At 51.0% G+C, this 15254-nt stretch overlaps 5 protein-coding genes across 5 annotated transcripts; 2 read left to right on the top strand and 3 right to left on the bottom strand.

Annotated features, from left to right (window-relative positions):
* Positions 1-56: 56 nt before the first annotated feature.
* Positions 57-2905, bottom strand: CI109_104011 (succinate dehydrogenase [ubiquinone] flavoprotein subunit, mitochondrial; the record flags this gene model as incomplete). Its single annotated transcript, XM_032005259.1, has 12 exons — positions 57-66; positions 132-263; positions 322-447; positions 504-602; positions 665-1021; positions 1082-1379; positions 1445-1916; positions 1976-2063; positions 2199-2325; positions 2399-2439; positions 2505-2563; positions 2795-2905. 12 exons carry the CDS (start codon positions 2903-2905, stop codon positions 57-59), a joined length of 1920 nt encoding a protein of 639 aa, XP_031860493.1.
* Positions 2906-3218: 313 nt separating this feature from the next.
* On the bottom strand, positions 3219-6573 carry CI109_104010 (uncharacterized protein; the record flags this gene model as incomplete). Its single annotated transcript, XM_032005260.1, has 12 exons — positions 3219-3273; positions 3331-3401; positions 3460-3912; positions 3968-4207; positions 4263-4601; positions 4652-4882; positions 4938-5082; positions 5147-5402; positions 5471-5622; positions 5683-6128; positions 6184-6297; positions 6355-6573. The coding sequence occupies 12 exons, from the start codon at positions 6571-6573 to the stop codon at positions 3219-3221; spliced, it is 2721 nt and encodes a 906-aa protein (XP_031860494.1).
* A 559-nt stretch (positions 6574-7132) lies between these two features.
* CI109_104009 (uncharacterized protein) lies at positions 7133-9177 on the top strand (the record flags this gene model as incomplete). Its single annotated transcript, XM_032005261.1, has 5 exons — positions 7133-7225; positions 7287-8036; positions 8104-8422; positions 8479-8813; positions 8887-9177. 5 exons carry the CDS (start codon positions 7133-7135, stop codon positions 9175-9177), a joined length of 1788 nt encoding a protein of 595 aa, XP_031860495.1.
* Positions 9178-9593: 416 nt separating this feature from the next.
* CI109_104008 (uncharacterized protein) lies at positions 9594-10522 on the top strand (the record flags this gene model as incomplete). The annotated part of the gene is made up of 2 exons (XM_032005262.1): positions 9594-9910; positions 10267-10522. The coding sequence occupies 2 exons, from the start codon at positions 9594-9596 to the stop codon at positions 10520-10522; spliced, it is 573 nt and encodes a 190-aa protein (XP_031860496.1).
* Positions 10523-10926: 404 nt separating this feature from the next.
* On the bottom strand, positions 10927-15009 carry CI109_104007 (phosphoribosylformylglycinamidine synthase; the record flags this gene model as incomplete). Its single annotated transcript, XM_032005263.1, has 1 exon — positions 10927-15009. The coding sequence occupies one exon, from the start codon at positions 15007-15009 to the stop codon at positions 10927-10929; it is 4083 nt and encodes a 1360-aa protein (XP_031860497.1).
* Positions 15010-15254: the final 245 nt, after the last annotated feature.

Genomic DNA, 15254 nt, shown 5'->3' with positions numbered 1-15254 from the left:
AACACACAACCCAAAACTTGATCCTTATCCTTCTCCCCACACACTAATGAGATCCCTTAGTAAGTTCTGCAACGGGGAACACCATCAGCCTTATATCCTCAAATGGCATTACGATCACAGCGGAAACTCACCTCTTGAATGGAGGAACGGGCTTGCACTCTGCCTCGTCCAAAGTGTTAGCAACGACACGTCGGTATTGAAGGTCGACCTTTGGTGATTCGGGGTCGTGCTGGAAGGAGAGAGTGTGCTTCATCCAGTTGTCGCTACAAATAAGATAGGATCAGCATTCTGCTCGCTTTAAGATCCCAGCTTCACACTCACTCGTCTCGGTCAGGGAAGTCCTCTCGGGCGTGGGCACCTCGAGACTCCTTTCGGGCAGCGGCGGAAACAACAGTCTGCATGGCGTTTTGCATAATGTTCCTGAGCTCAAGGGTCTCGACGAGGTCGCTAATAGCACATCTCATCAGTCTCTGTTCCTTGTGGCAGACGCAAATCCAACTTACGAGTTCCAGATCATGCTTCGGTCCTTGATACCAACTTGGTTGTACGACTTGTAAACCTCGGTCATCTTCTTCACACCCTCGTCCAAAGACTCTTGGGTTCTACATTGACGATCAGCAACGAGTCACTGCATGCTTTTGACCTATGAAGAGGCGTCACTCACCTGAACACAGCAGCATCGGTCTGCATGGTCTTTTGCATGTTAAGTCTGATCTGAGCTGTGGGCAAAGGTCCGCTGGCGTTTCTGATCTTGTCGAGCTCGGCGATAGACTCTTTACCCAAGTCATCCTTCAATGGTCCGTGAGGTGTGTTGGGCTTGAGAGTCTCCCTGATGTGGTTGGCACACGCTCGGCCGAAGACGACAATGTCGAGAAGAGAGTTGGCACCGAGTCGGTTGGCACCGTGGACGGAGACACAAGCGGCTTCACCAGCAGCGTAAAGACCGGGAACGACCTTGTCCTTGCCGTCCTTGTCAACGGTGAGGACCTCACCAGTGTACTTGGTGGGAATACCACCCATGCTAAAAAGTGACGAACAGTCAGCTTCTGGCTACACAGACATCAAACTCTCGCCAACTCACTTGTAGTGGACGGTGGGCAAGACGGGGATGGGCTCCTTGGTGACGTCGACACCGGCGAAGATGGCGGCGGTCTCTGAGATACCGGGGAGTCGCTCGTGGAGAATATCAGGAGGGAGATGGCTGAGTTGCAAGAAGATGTGGTCCTTCTCAGGTCCGACACCTCGACCCTCTCGGATCTCAAGGGTCATTGATCGGGAGACAACGTCTCGAGAGGCCAAGTCCTTAGCGGTAGGGGCGTATCGCTCCATGAATCGTTCACCCTGAGAGTTGAGGAGGTAACCACCTTCACCTCGGGAACCTGTACAATACGGTATTCGTCAGCTTGATGCTCGCACAGATTCTCGCGATGCGAAGCTGACTAACCCTCTGTGATCAAACAACCTGCACCGTAGATACCGGTAGGGTGGAATTGGACGAACTCCAAATCCTGCAAGGGCAATCCCGCTCTGACGACCATCGCATTTCCGTCACCTGAACAGGTGTGTGCACTGGTACACGAGAAGTAGGCACGACCGTAACCACCGGTGGCCAAAACAGTCTTGTGACTTCTAAATCTGTGCAATGTTCCGTCCTCCATGTTGAGAGCGATCACACCGACACATTCGCCATCTTGCATGAGGAGGTCGAGGGCAAAGTACTCGATGAAGAAGTTGGTGTTGTGTCGGAGGGATTGACCGTAAAGAGTGTGAAGGATAGCGTGACCTGTTCGGTCGGCAGCGGCGGCACATCGGTAGGCTTGTCCACCCTTTCCGAAGTTAAGAGATTGACCACCGAAGGCTCGTTGGTAGATCTTGCCCTCCTTGGTTCGCGAGAATGGGACACCGAAGTGCTCAAGCTGTAGTGTATACGTCAGCTTGTGGCTCCGCGAATCTCGACTTGGACAGCTAAGCTCACCTCAATGACGGTGTTGGGTGCTTCCCTACACATGTAATGGATAGCGTCCTGGTCACCTAACCAATCGGAACCCTTCACAGTGTCGTACCTGATGGAATGGTGAGTCAGCTTGTGGACAGAACATTCCTCCATCGATCGACCGTACGAGTGACCATTTCTCTCGTGAATCTCGCTAACACCACACATAACACTGCATCTTCAAATGGGAAGGAAGCCCACTCACATGTGCCATCTCCAATCATCCTCTGTCATGTTTCCCAGAGCAGCATTGACACCACCTTGAGCGGCGACGGTATGACTTCTTGTAGGGAAGAGTTTGGTAATACAAGCAGTCTTGAGACCTCCCTCGGCTGTGTCGATCGTGAAATATCAGCACGCTGTCCCGTCGTTAAGACTTCGTGTCGTCTAACGAGGGGTACTCACCGAGGCCAAACGCTGCTCGAAGACCAGCACCACCAGCACCACTAAATCGCAAAGTCAGCTTCTTGCCACCGCTTGGAATGTCGGGCAATTGGAGCATTCGACTCACACTACGACAGCATCGAACTCGTGGTCAATGACAGGGTATCCCTTGTGTTGACCAAAGTTCTAGAAGGCGGCGACGGAAAAAAGTGATCAGCAACATTTCGTCGATCGCGTCGCAACTTTCCGCCCCCGGTATTTGTGCACTAAGATCGAGCAATGCTGTCTCCTTTCTCATTAGGCAGTGGCGAGACGGTCCCAAGATGCTTCTGATGTGACAATCATCCCAATAATCTTTCGCAAAGCGGCAACATCACAACCAAAAAATATCCCGCCGTCGATCGAGATGAAACTCACTGTGGCTTCGCTAGCTCGATGCGTTTGAGAAGCTACCACATAACCTCTCTTCGATTGGTGTTGTACTGATCTGGCGATGGCTGAAGCCCTAGCTCTAGAGATGGACATCATATTGGGCTAGCTCGACAGAAGGATGAGTGGTGAATGACAATGAGACGTAATAGTAAAGTATCGAGATGAGATGAGAGAGTCGTCGTTGCTTGCCTCTGTAACAAAGTGCCAATGAGAAGCATCCGATCGCGCCCGATTTGAAAACGCCGAAGATGGCCGAATTAATTCTGGCACAGTTAACCGGCGAATCAAATCAAAGCCATTTGGTAGTTGGTAATGCTTCTTATCCCATTCATGATGCATAAACAACACTCTCGTCTGAATGCATGAATCCTATGAATGCTATCACAATGCTATGCCATGCTACCCGTCCTTAGAACACCCACTTGGCATCAGCCTCTGCTTCAGCCCAAGGGAACTTTTCCCGTCTGCGAGTGAAGCTGATTAGCCTCTAACCCTCACACATCGCGCGCAGATACACTCACAATGTCTTCGAGAACAGCTTCTCAAGTGGGACGTCGTACTTCTTGGCCCATGCAACGGTCAATCGAGGATCCTATGAGACACACATGTATCAGCAACAGCTTATGCACGGCTCAGCCAGTCACACTCACAATATAATTGATCTTAGAGGTACCCAAAGCGACATCCTTCAACTTGTCTCTATCCTCCAGCTGGACTCTGGCCGTCGCTATTCTCTCATCCATCTTGCCAATCTGCTCGAGCAGCTTCTCATCCGTCGCTCCCTTCCTAGGCTCAACCTTCTTTGACTTTCTCTCCTTCTTCAACTCCTTGAATTCTGCCTTGATCTCCTTTAATCGCTCGTCAAGATCTGCTTTTCCCTTCTTCGACTGACCCTCCTCTTCAAGCTTCACGTTGTCCTTTTCATGCTTCTTCCTGGCAGCATCCAAAGCTTTCTCCATCAATTCAGTTTCATGTCGCTCAAAGAAGTCCTCGTCGAGGTCAGACTCGTCTTCGGCAAGCTCAGGTCGCTTCTTCTTGATCTTGGGGTCCAAAGAGAAGAGTTGAAGGCGCAGCTTCATACGCTGATATTTCAAGGCTCGAATCTGTTGGCCATCAGCTTCTACTCATTTTTGCAACCTGAAAGGACATCCGACTCACCTTGTCCTCTGCCTTGGCGAACGAAGCCTCGAATCCTTTACTGACGGTCTTTTGATGGTTACACAGGATGGCAACATCTCTGTTCGCCGTGTTGTAGGCTGCAATTTTCTCAGCCACGGTGCCGTTCTTAGGCGTGTTCTTCAGTTGCTGTTGGAACGTCCAAGAAGCGTTGTAGGTACGGAACACCTTGGCAGTAAGCCCTGGCATCATGCTGTTGAGGTGTTTGTTGAGAAGCGTGGTCTGTAGACGATCATCAGCCAGTAAACTTCGAGCTTGGGCCCTACGTCGAACTCACAGTCAGTCTATCGAACAGGTCGTCTCCCTTCTTCTTTGGTTCTGCCTTGAACAGCTTGATATTCTTGAATACCTGGTTATCCACTTCGACTTCCTGGTGGAATCTCATGGAGTCTTTACCCAAGAAATCAAAAATGACCTTGTTCGGTGGTGATAACGTGACGTGCTCGTATCGAAGCGAACAACAACCGACAGTATCGGCCTCGTCTTCTCCTTTCTCGTTACCCGCACGAAGAGCCAGTCGATCGATGAAGTAGAGAGCTGTTGCTCGTTGTCGGTCTGCCATAACTTTCGATTTTAGATCTTCCGTATAATCTTTTCGGATCTTGTCAACGTGTTTCTGCATGAGTTGTCAGCGGACGGATCATTAGGGTAGACTTCGCCACTCACAATAAGCTCCCGAGCCTTCTCGAACTTGGCTCTGTCGCTTTGTCCCTTCCATGAACTTCCAGCGGACAAGAAGACATATTTGGCATTCCCGTTGACATTTTCCTTCCAGTGGGCGAGCCATGTGACAGTATTATCATGTTGAATGCCCTTCCAATTTCCAGGAATGTTGGCCTTCGGTATCGGCGCATCCTTGCCGATGTTCAGAACGATATCTTCTGGGCGTAATCGGTGCTATCATGGGAGTCAGTCACCTGGTGGCGAAGGTTGTTCGAGCAGTCTAGCTCACCTTCAATGTCCCCTTCTTGGGATGTTCACCACGACCTCTGAATAGTCCTGGAGGTTCCGCTCTGAAGTTGCCGACTTTCTCTTTTCGCCCATCAACCATCGCGAATAGATACGGTGCTTCCATCTTGTCCTTGGCGTCTTTGATTCTGTAAGTGCGCCACGCTCATATCAGCGATCACCCCATGGCAAGTGATTTGCACAGATACTCACGCCTTCTTCTCATCCTTGGTCATAGCCTTCTTCTTCTCCTTTTCCCTCTCGAAATGCTCAAACATGGGTTTGAAGTCGCACTTCTCCAGAGTCTTCACCTTGACATCCTCTTTTGGGGGATATTTCTCTAGAACGCCCTTGAAATCCCGGAAGAAGTTTTCTCTGAATTTGGCATCTTGAGCGTGGTCGGTTTCGATCATAGCGCCGAAGAAACCAGCAACTTCTTCTGACTCTGGTGGAAGGGTGAGGGGTACACCTGTCACAGTAGAAGACGAATCAGCTCGAGCGAGATCTTGTTGAACACCTCAGTGGGAATGCACGCACCATCGTACTTCATCTTCACATTCTTGGGCAGAGGGATATAAGGCGGAGGGAAGAGCACAGCATTATGCTCAAATGTCGTCCACTTGACTTCGCCATCGCCCAAAGCTTCTTGCTGCTCCCACCATTTGAACTTGTCCTCGTCTTCCTCCTCCCTGTGGCCATTCTCTCGTCAGCACAATTCGCATGCCTTCCACTGGATAGGCAAAACTCACTCTTTCACCTTTTTCTCCTTCTTGACAATTGGCTTCTTATCTTCGACCTTTGATTTTCCCTTTGCTCCTTTGCCTTTCGCAAGTGGCACCTCGTCATCATCGCTATCGACCTCAGCCTTCACTATCGTGGTCTTCTTCTTCGTGGCCGGAGTTGCCACGGCTGAGCTTGCACTCTTTCTCGGTTTAGCAGCAGGTTTCTTCTTCGCGAGGGGTTTCTCGTCTTCAGATGATTCTTCTGAAGGCGAAGGTTCCGACTCTGATTCGCTGGTGACTGGCTTCTTAGGCTTAGACTTGGGCTTTCCATTCCCATTCGTGACTGGTGCACCTTTCGGCGTAGCCTTCTTCTTAGCCAGCGGGCGCTCATCTTCTGATAGGTCAGATTCGGAATACGATATCTCCTTCTTAGCATTGGAAGAACGAGGTTTAGAAGCACCGTTCGTCTTTGGCTATAATGTGTTCAAGTGAGCTGTTATACTTGTATATTGATGGAGTATTACGCACTGTGGGTGCGAGCTCCTTTTTGACGGAAGGTCCTGCATCACTCTCCTCGCTATCGCTTGCAATAATTCTCCTCTTCTTGGCTGCAGCTCCAGTCGAAGTTCGAGGCTTCTTACTCTGCAACTCATGAAAGTCAGCCGAGAACTTGATCACCATTATTATTTGGTTACTCACCAAGGGCTTCTCATCATCACTACTACTACTGCCTCCGCCACCAGCTCTCTTCTGCCCTGCACCATTTGTCTTCTTCTTCAATGGTACATCATCATCGCTACTCATATTTTCATCCTCTACTTGTGGCGCATGTGAAGCTTGAGTGATAGCTGTGGATTCGAGATTTGGCGCGACGACTGCCATCTCATCGGCTCCTGATGTTGAAATTGACGTTGACATTTTGGCGGTGATGTTGACGCGTCCAACCGTGATGTTTCGAAAAGTCAAAGTGGTGAAATTCCCAACTTTAGAGTGAAAATAGGATATATGGGCTGAGGAAGCAAGCTTTCGATGTAAAGAGGGTGTCGCTGATGGTGTAAGATGATATACAGGTTGTAAGATTGATTGTTGTAATTGACAAAGGGAACGTCTAAACATACACCAGGTGAATTCGACAAGCGAGACGATGTACGGTGGAATGGACAGGACAAGTGGGAGGAGAGTTGGTTGAAAACGACTAAGTTCAACTTGGCTGGGGGAGGGGGAGTCAAGGGGGGATTTGATCCCGTCCGGTGGTAAGTGTCCGGCAGTACGGCGTTTTAGACCGGGTGGCAGGTCGCATCTCACTTACAGCGCGAAGGTGGAGGCAAGATCAAGTTGCGTGAGCGACAAAGTGGAGGAAGGTCGTTGTTGCAATGTTATATGATTATTATCTTCGACTGTTCGACTCTGTAAGATACTGGTCCGGTAGTAAGGCTACAATGGTCGAGATATAGCACGAATCTAACACTATCGCACAATGTCAGACTACAAAAGTGCCAAAGAAGCTTTCGTAGCCGACAATCCCGGCGCTTCCATCTGGAGCATCAACGCCGTCAGTCTGGTCGCATGGGTGAGTGGCAGCTGCGTCGTCTCCGTCACAGCAAGCTGACCGGTCTCGTCGGATTATATAGACGTCCTACCTACTCTATGCGACAATCTCTCGTCGTTCCAGGGCGAGCTTCACGATCGACTTTCTCACATCTGTCCTTCCGTTCGTCATAGGCGTGACGACAGCTTCCACCTGGCCAATCCTCTTCAACGTAACACTCAGCACCGTTTCAGCTCTTTTCCACTTCACCAGATCCACTCCACAATCATCTGTGCTCTACTCAAACATCAACGGCGATCATGTCCCGAGACGACAGAGGAAATCAGCGGGACAATGGCTCGACGAGTCTGATTCGGATGAAGAACCAGCCGAACATGCATCTGCGTCGAGTTCAACCCACGCGACACCGATCAAACTTCCTTCTCAAGTGACAGGTCTTATCTCTTCCCATTCTTCTTCACCGATGTCTCCCTCGCCTTCAGCGCTATCTGTTGAAGACCCGCTGGCATATGCTGGATCGAGATTGAATAAAAGGAGATTATCCCCTCAACCTAGTCCTGATGCGCACACTGTTGATATCCTCCCGACTCCCGAATTCCCAGAACTAGGTTATGATCAGGCAACTATATCGCCAAGAGATTATCCTACACGAACAAATAGAGGATCGTCGAGCGCAGGAGGAAGGAGTGGCAGCTCTGAGAAACAGAGATTACCATTCTTGTCGATCTATCGAGCACATATGATCATCATGACGGTAATCTGCATCTTGGCCGTGGACTTCGAGGTCTTTCCCCGCTGGCAAGGAAAGTGCGAAGATTTTGGGACGAGTCTGGTGAGTCCAGCAGATCGGTCTGATGAGTCGCAGAAGGTAGCTGACGATCTACCGTTCACTACGAAAGATGGATGTAGGTGTAGGATCATTTGTATTCTCGCTCGGCCTCGTCTCAACCAAATCGCTTTCGCCATCCACTCCAGGACACAGATCAAATCCCATTCTCGACATTCTTATCGCCCTTCGGAAATCAGCACCAATTCTCGTACTTGGTATCATTCGACTGCTCATGGTCAAGGGCGTCGAGTATCCGGAACATGTGACAGAGTATGGTGTACACTGGAACTTTTTCTTCACGCTCGCCTTTCTGCCAGTCCTAGGAGTGACTGTGCGACCGTTGAGAAAATGGGTCAAATGGAGTGTTCTGGGTGTGATCATCTCTCTATGTGAGTTGAAAGCCAATCTCCGTGGAATGTCGCTCGACTGACATCTCATGAATCAGTACAACAAATACTGTTGACCCTCTTCAACTTGCAACCATTCCTTCTATCTCCTTCTCGACCCAACATCCTTGCCGCCAACAAAGAAGGCATCTCGTCCTTACCTGGCTACCTTACAATTTTCCTCATCGGTGTCGAAACTGGCGAACATGTCCTTCGTCTGACTGAACCACCACCACACAAGACGGTGGTTACCCTTTCGGCGGAGGAGCATGCTCGGAGTCATTACGAGAAAAGGAGGACAGAATTGGTGCTAGAGTTGTTTGGGTATGGCGTGGCATGGTGGTGTGCTTTGGGAGGTAGTCGATTGGTAGGTGGAGAAGTGTCAAGACGTCTCGTGAGTGTCCTCAGCTGCTTGAGAATTCTCCCGTAAGTGGGCGAAGAAAGAGCTGATCATAACATTGGTGCAGGCAAATACACCCTATGTTTTCTGGGTAGTAGCATATAATACAACCTTCCTCTTCGGCAACTTGCTTCTAGAGCTTATCCTTCCCGAATCTCACATACCACCATTATTGGAAGCGATCAACAAGAACGGTCTCGTCGTCTTTCTCGTTGCGAATCTGTTGACGGGCTTGGTGAATGTTAGTATGGAGACTATGTACGCTTCGAAGATGGTCGGGTTGGGAGTTGTGGGGGTCTATACGTGGGCTGTGTGTGGGGTGGCTTGGATATTGCGAGGCAGGCGATTGAAGATATAATTGGCAACAATAGCAGGATGCACTGTCTAGATGTAGCAATAGTCAGTTGTTCATCCTGTCATCTTATTGATCAGACGCAAAATCTCGGCTCTCGATGCATACTTTTCGTCTGCTCTTGTCAGAGGATTGAAAAAGCTGTTCCGAGCAGCCACAGTACGAAGCACCGCCACTCGGATTTCAGCAGACGTCGCGTTCGCGTGGTGCTGCCGGAGTTCGACTTTCGAGAATACTCGTGCATTCGACTTCATTTCGTTCATCACCACTAATCAGGAGCTAACGACACTTGCTTCGAAGCGCAATTTTGCCATCGCCCGTCACGAGTCGAGTCAAGTTGAGCTGTCGTTTCAGGCCGATCTCACCAAAACCTTCAACACCTCGTCATTCAAGCCAAGCACCCGGCGACACCGATACTGAAAATGTCATCATCCTACCAACCGCTTCCCACCTCTTCTCGACCTTCTTCTCCTTCGCATAACCAAACGTTTCCTCCTCAACCTTCCTCCCCAACTCTCGACGATAACGATGACGATGACTACAATCGAAGACCTCGTGATCCATCGTATCGTCCACTCCGATCTGCTGTACGAGCAGAATTCAACCGACCTCCTCCACCTTGGTGGAAGAGATTGTTGTTGATCGTAGCTTTGATAGGGATGGGATGGATCTCTGTTCATCTTGGCAAGATTGGCTTGGGGCTGGGAGGGAAGAAGCCTGATGTCATCTATGCCAGTCGGTGAGTGTCAGACGTGCCTATAGTATGGTTAATATGATGGTGAGGACCATACGAGTTCCAAGTCCAATGTCTGGTTTGTGTCGTCTCTTGCAAATGTCGCCTGTCAGACTGGTCAAGTTTGCGCCATCTCCCAATTTGAGCTAGATGGACGATAATGATGGTTCTGAAAAGACGAGACAAGATACAACAGCTGACATTTCATTTCCTCCCATCTATCTTCGCTCATTCTTGTCCGCGTCCCCTCACTCCTTCTTGATGAACTGCCCACCCTTCGTTCGTCCCACATCGATCTACGCACGCACCCACTCCCCCTCATCTTACATACTACCTGCCCCACCGCCCCTCCACCCACGTAGCTACTCTGAAGAATTCAAATACCGTCCCGCCGCTTCCCCCGTCATTACCGAAACATTGTCCGACGGTCGAATCCGTATTCGCGGCGCATCAATCGGTGCTCACGGTGTACGAGAAGAAGATATACCCCTCACACCAGCCCAGATCGCCCTTCGAGAGAAGCAGAGGAGGGAAGAGGCGAGGGAGAAGGCGAGAGAGAAGATGGGTCTGAAGAAGGGGAAAAAGGGGAAGAAAAGTACAGCGAAAGAACTAAAGTAGCAGAGTCGGGCAGGGTAGACAAACAAAATCAGTTTGAGAAACAGAAAGTATTGATGATGCTATCGATCCATGATTCATATGAGGGAAAAGTACCTGGAATATGATTTGCAGGACTGAGGTCGCAGAAGTTTACCTTGTCGAGGGAAACAGCTCATGGTTCGGGGGTTTCTCAAAGAGATACAAGACGATCCTCCAGTGGGTAAGTTAGTGAGAGTAGCAGGTTTAGCCTTTCCGACTCAGTCGTGCTCCGCATTCTATCATCCAAATCACATTCCGACACAATCTGATGCATGATGAACCCAAACTCGTTCGATATTGACAAAGAAACCCATATTATCTACACCACACGCACAACCTTGACCTTGCTCTATTTTGCTAACGCTTCCTATTTCACACGCGCCGCCCTACTTCTTCTGCTCGGTCGCAAACTTGTACGCATTCTGGAACAATCTGAACCAAGGTCCTTTTCCTTCCGAACTCTTACCCAATTCCTGAGGGAACCACGAGTTGCTCACCCGCGCTACCACTCGTTCGGGATGGGGCATGATCGCCAATACTCTACCTGAGGGAGTTGATACCGCCGCGATTCCCTCTGGACTGCCGTTCGGGTTTTGCGGGTATTGCGTCGCGACTTCTTTCTTGCTGTTGACGTATCGAACAGGGATAAGATTGGCTTCGTTCAATGCTACCAAGTCCGAGGGGGTGGCGAATGACGCTCTACCTTCTCCGTGAGCGACAGCAACAGGGATGACTGTTCCCGCCATATCGCTGAAGAAGAGCGATTGTTCGGCCGCAGCAGAGGAGATGGCGACAGAAGCAACTCGACCTTCAAATCTCTCCGATCGGTTCGCCTTGAATGCCGGCCAGTTCTCGGCACCGGGAATGATCTCCTTGAGTTGTGAGAAGAATTGACATCCGTTACACACACCCAACGCGAAAGTGTCTTCTCGCTTGAAGAACGCCTCGAACTCTGTTCGAGCAACATCGTTGAGAAGAACCGATTGACCCCAACCGTTACCGGCACCGAGAACGTCACCATAGGAGAATCCACCGCAAGCGGCGATACCGGCGAACGATGAGAGGGATACTCGAGAGGAGATGATGTCGGACATGTGGACGTCGATGGCCTCGAAGCCAGCAGCGTGGAATGCCCAGGCCATCTCGATGTGTCCGTTAACACCCTGTTCTCGGAGGATAGCGACTCGCGGGGGGGTGGAAAGTCGGCTGTCCGCTTTGACGTCGGGCAAGAAACGGAAGGGAACCTCGAATGTGATACCCTCATCCTCATCGTCGAGAATAGCGTCAAACTCCTCCTTGGCGCCGTGAGGCTCATCTCGGATAGCTTGCATCTTGTACGAAGACTCCGCCCACAATTGTTGCAGTTGACCTCGTGTTGAAGTGTAGATCGATTCCGAATTGTGAATGAGGTTGATGGATTGATCCTTCCTGCCGAGGACCTTACCGATGACATGGATGTGTCGGGTGGGGAAACCGGCCTTGACGAAAGCGTCGGTAAAGTTGGTGATCTCCGAGTTCTTGACCTGCAAGACCGCTCCGAGCTCCTCGTTGAAGAGTGATGCGATTGCGTCGCCATTGCTGCTGATCGCGTCAAGTGAGACCTCGATACCTGATCGACCGGCAAACGCCATCTCGACGAGGGTAGTGAAAAGACCACCATCCGATCGGTCGTGGTACGCGAGAACGGTATCGGTAGATTTCAATGACTGAACAGCAGCGAAGAATGATCGGACATCCGCAGCCTCCTCAACATCCGGAGCCTCCGCTCCGAGTTGCTTGAACACTTGAGCAAGAGCGGAACCACCAAGCCTTTGCCTGCCCCGTGCAAGGTCGACGAATACCAAGACGCTGTCTCCGACATCGGTTTGAAGCTGGGGTGTCCAGGTTCTCTCGACGTGGTCCACAGGAGCGAAAGCAGTAACGATGAGCGAGAGAGGTGCAGTGACTTGGTTCTTCTCTCCCTTCTCGCCAGCCCACTTCATCGACATAGACATGGAGTCCTTGCCAACTGGAACTCCGACGCCAAGCTTGGGGCAGAGATCCATACCGACCGCTTGAACAGCCTCGTACAGCTTCGCGCCTTCGCCCTCGTGCGAAGCAGCTGACATCCAGTTTGCACTGAGCTTGATCTTGGTGATGTCCTCGACAGAAGCAGCCGCAAGGTTGGTAAGAGACTCGGCAATTGCCATTCGAGCAGAAGCACCGGCGTTAAGGAGAGCGAGAGGGGTTCGTTCGCCCATGGCCATAGCCTCACCGACAGTGACATCAAATCCGTAGGCGGATTGGGTGACGGCGACGTCGGCGACTGGGACTTGCCAAGGGCCAACCATTTGGTCTCGGGTGACAAGACCGGTGATTGACCGATCGCCAATAGTGATGAGGAACGATTTGGATCCAACACTGGGCAGTCGAAGAACACGGTTAACGGTCTCGGCAAGGAGGGAAGTGGTAGGTGCACCCTTGTACACGGGAAGGTAGGTGAAGAGGGAAGAGTCGAATTGGTCTCGCTTGGGGTCGATCGATTGAGCTTGTCGGTGCATCCGAGGGGGTTTGCCGAAAAGAACAGACATTGAGATATCGATAACGTTGTCGCCCAAAAGTCGGTCCTTCACCACAAGTCTTTCTTCCTCAGTAGCGATACCAACAACGGAGAAGGGGCATCTCTCTCGCTTGGCAATTGCCTCGAACGCGGGAAGGTCTTCGGGACCAACAGCGAGGACGTATCGCTCTTGACTCTCGTTACACCATATTTCCATAGGGGACATGCCGGGGTCGTCGACGAGAACATCTCTGATTTCGAAGACAGCACCGAGGCCGGAGTCGTGGACAAGTTCAGGCAAGGCGTTTGACAGACCACCGGCACCAACATCGTGGATAGATTGGATAGGATTGCCGGGTCCATCTCCTCGGTTGACACAAGAGTCAATGACTTGTTGACATCTTCGCTCCATCTCGGGGTTCTCTCGTTGGACTGAAGCGAAGTCAAGGTCGGCCGAGCTCGCTCCACTGGCCATGGAACTAGCAGCTCCTCCACCTAGACCGATAAGCATACCGGGTCCACCGAGAACGATGACTTTGGCACCGGGTGTGATTTTGTCCTTTCTGGCGTACTGAGGTCGGACGTTACCCAGACCACCAGCAATCATGATAGGCTTGTGGTAACCTCTCCATTCCTCCTCTCCACTGGCAGAAGGGACCGACATGAGGAAAGTTCTGAAGTAACCTCCGAGAGCAGGTCGACCAAATTCGTTGTTAAACGCAGCAGCACCGAGAGGAGCTTCGATCATGATGTCGAAGGCAGACGCAATGTGAGCCGGTCTGCCGATATCCGACTCCCAAGGTTGAACGAAGTCGGGAATCAAAAGGTCGGAAGTGGTGTATCCAGCCAAACCAGCCTTAGGTCGAGATCCACGACCTGTTGCACCTTCATCTCTGATCTCACCTCCAGAACCAGTAGCCGCACCAGGGTAAGGTGAGACAGCAGTAGGGTGATTGTGTGTCTCCACCTTGATCAGGATAGGCATGACCTCGTTTCTCGCCTCATATGAGTGGTTCTCCTTGCCTCCAACAGCAAATCTGGGTGCCTCGTATCCGTCCATTACAGCCGCATTATCCTCATAAGCTGACAAAGTACCAGCTGATTGGACGACCTTCTCCGTGTTCCTGATCATCCCGAACAAGCTGTTCTCCTTGTCCTTTCCATCGATAGTCCACTTGGCATTGAAGATCTTGTGTCTGCAATGTTCAGAGTTGACCTGAGCGAACATGAAGAGCTCGGCATCGGTAGGGTTTCGACCAGCAGCGAGGAACGAGTCGACGAGATAAGGAATTTCAGTGTCGGATAAAGCGAGACCCAGTCGAGCGTTGGCTTCGCCAAGGACAGCATGAGGGTCGGACGCACCGATGATGGGCACAGTGATGAGAGGTGATGGGTGAGGAGGTGTAGGAGGGAAGACAACGGCGGCGGCGGGAAGGGAAGTGTGAACGAGTTGAGTCATTCGGTCGTGGATGAAGTGGAGGTGAGCTCGTAAGGAGGGAAGCTTGAGCGGAGCGGACGAAGTGAAGATGTAAAGAGCACCTCGCTCCAGACGAGCGACGTGGTCTCCAAGTCGACAAATCTTGGCAATGTCGGTAGCTTTGGAGGACCAGGGGGAGATGGTTCCAGCTCGAGGAAGGATGTAAAGGGCAAAGGTGTTGTCACCCTCGCTGTGCTTGAACTCGGCATCGACAAAGGCCTTGGTTGTGTCCAGTTGATCATAGTCGCCGTAAGCCAACAGAGAATTGAGAATGGCTCGCTCTTTAGATTTATCGTCTGCGAGAAGGGCCGAAGAGTCCGAAGACGCGGGGTTCACCAAGTGAAGGTGGACCGCATCAATGGAAGTGATGGAAGGGATCTCAGCCTGGAAGAGCTTGAGAAGGGTGGTTCGACGGGAGGGAGTGATAGAGGAAGATCCAGGGAGGACGAGCATCGCTAGGGGAGCAATCGTGCATCAGTGAATCGTCTCCCAACATGACAGGCTGAATCTAATGGAAATGCAACTCACTGGCTAAGTTCCGAGTGGAGTCGACCAACGGAAAAGATGTGATTAACAGGGAAGGTTGGGTACCCGTTCTTAGCTTGCGACGAAGGTAGCAAGTGAAGAAGATGGGAGACTAATTAAAGCCTTTGAGATATTTGGGATGGGGTTGTTTGACGACAAGGCCAAGAAGGAGA

Source organism: Kwoniella shandongensis, chromosome 7 (genome assembly GCF_008629635.2).
Source record: "Kwoniella shandongensis chromosome 7, complete sequence".
Taxonomy (NCBI): domain Eukaryota; kingdom Fungi; phylum Basidiomycota; class Tremellomycetes; order Tremellales; family Cryptococcaceae; genus Kwoniella; species Kwoniella shandongensis.
Note: the sequence above shows the minus strand (reverse complement) of the source record. Positions and strands in the feature narration are given on the sequence as shown.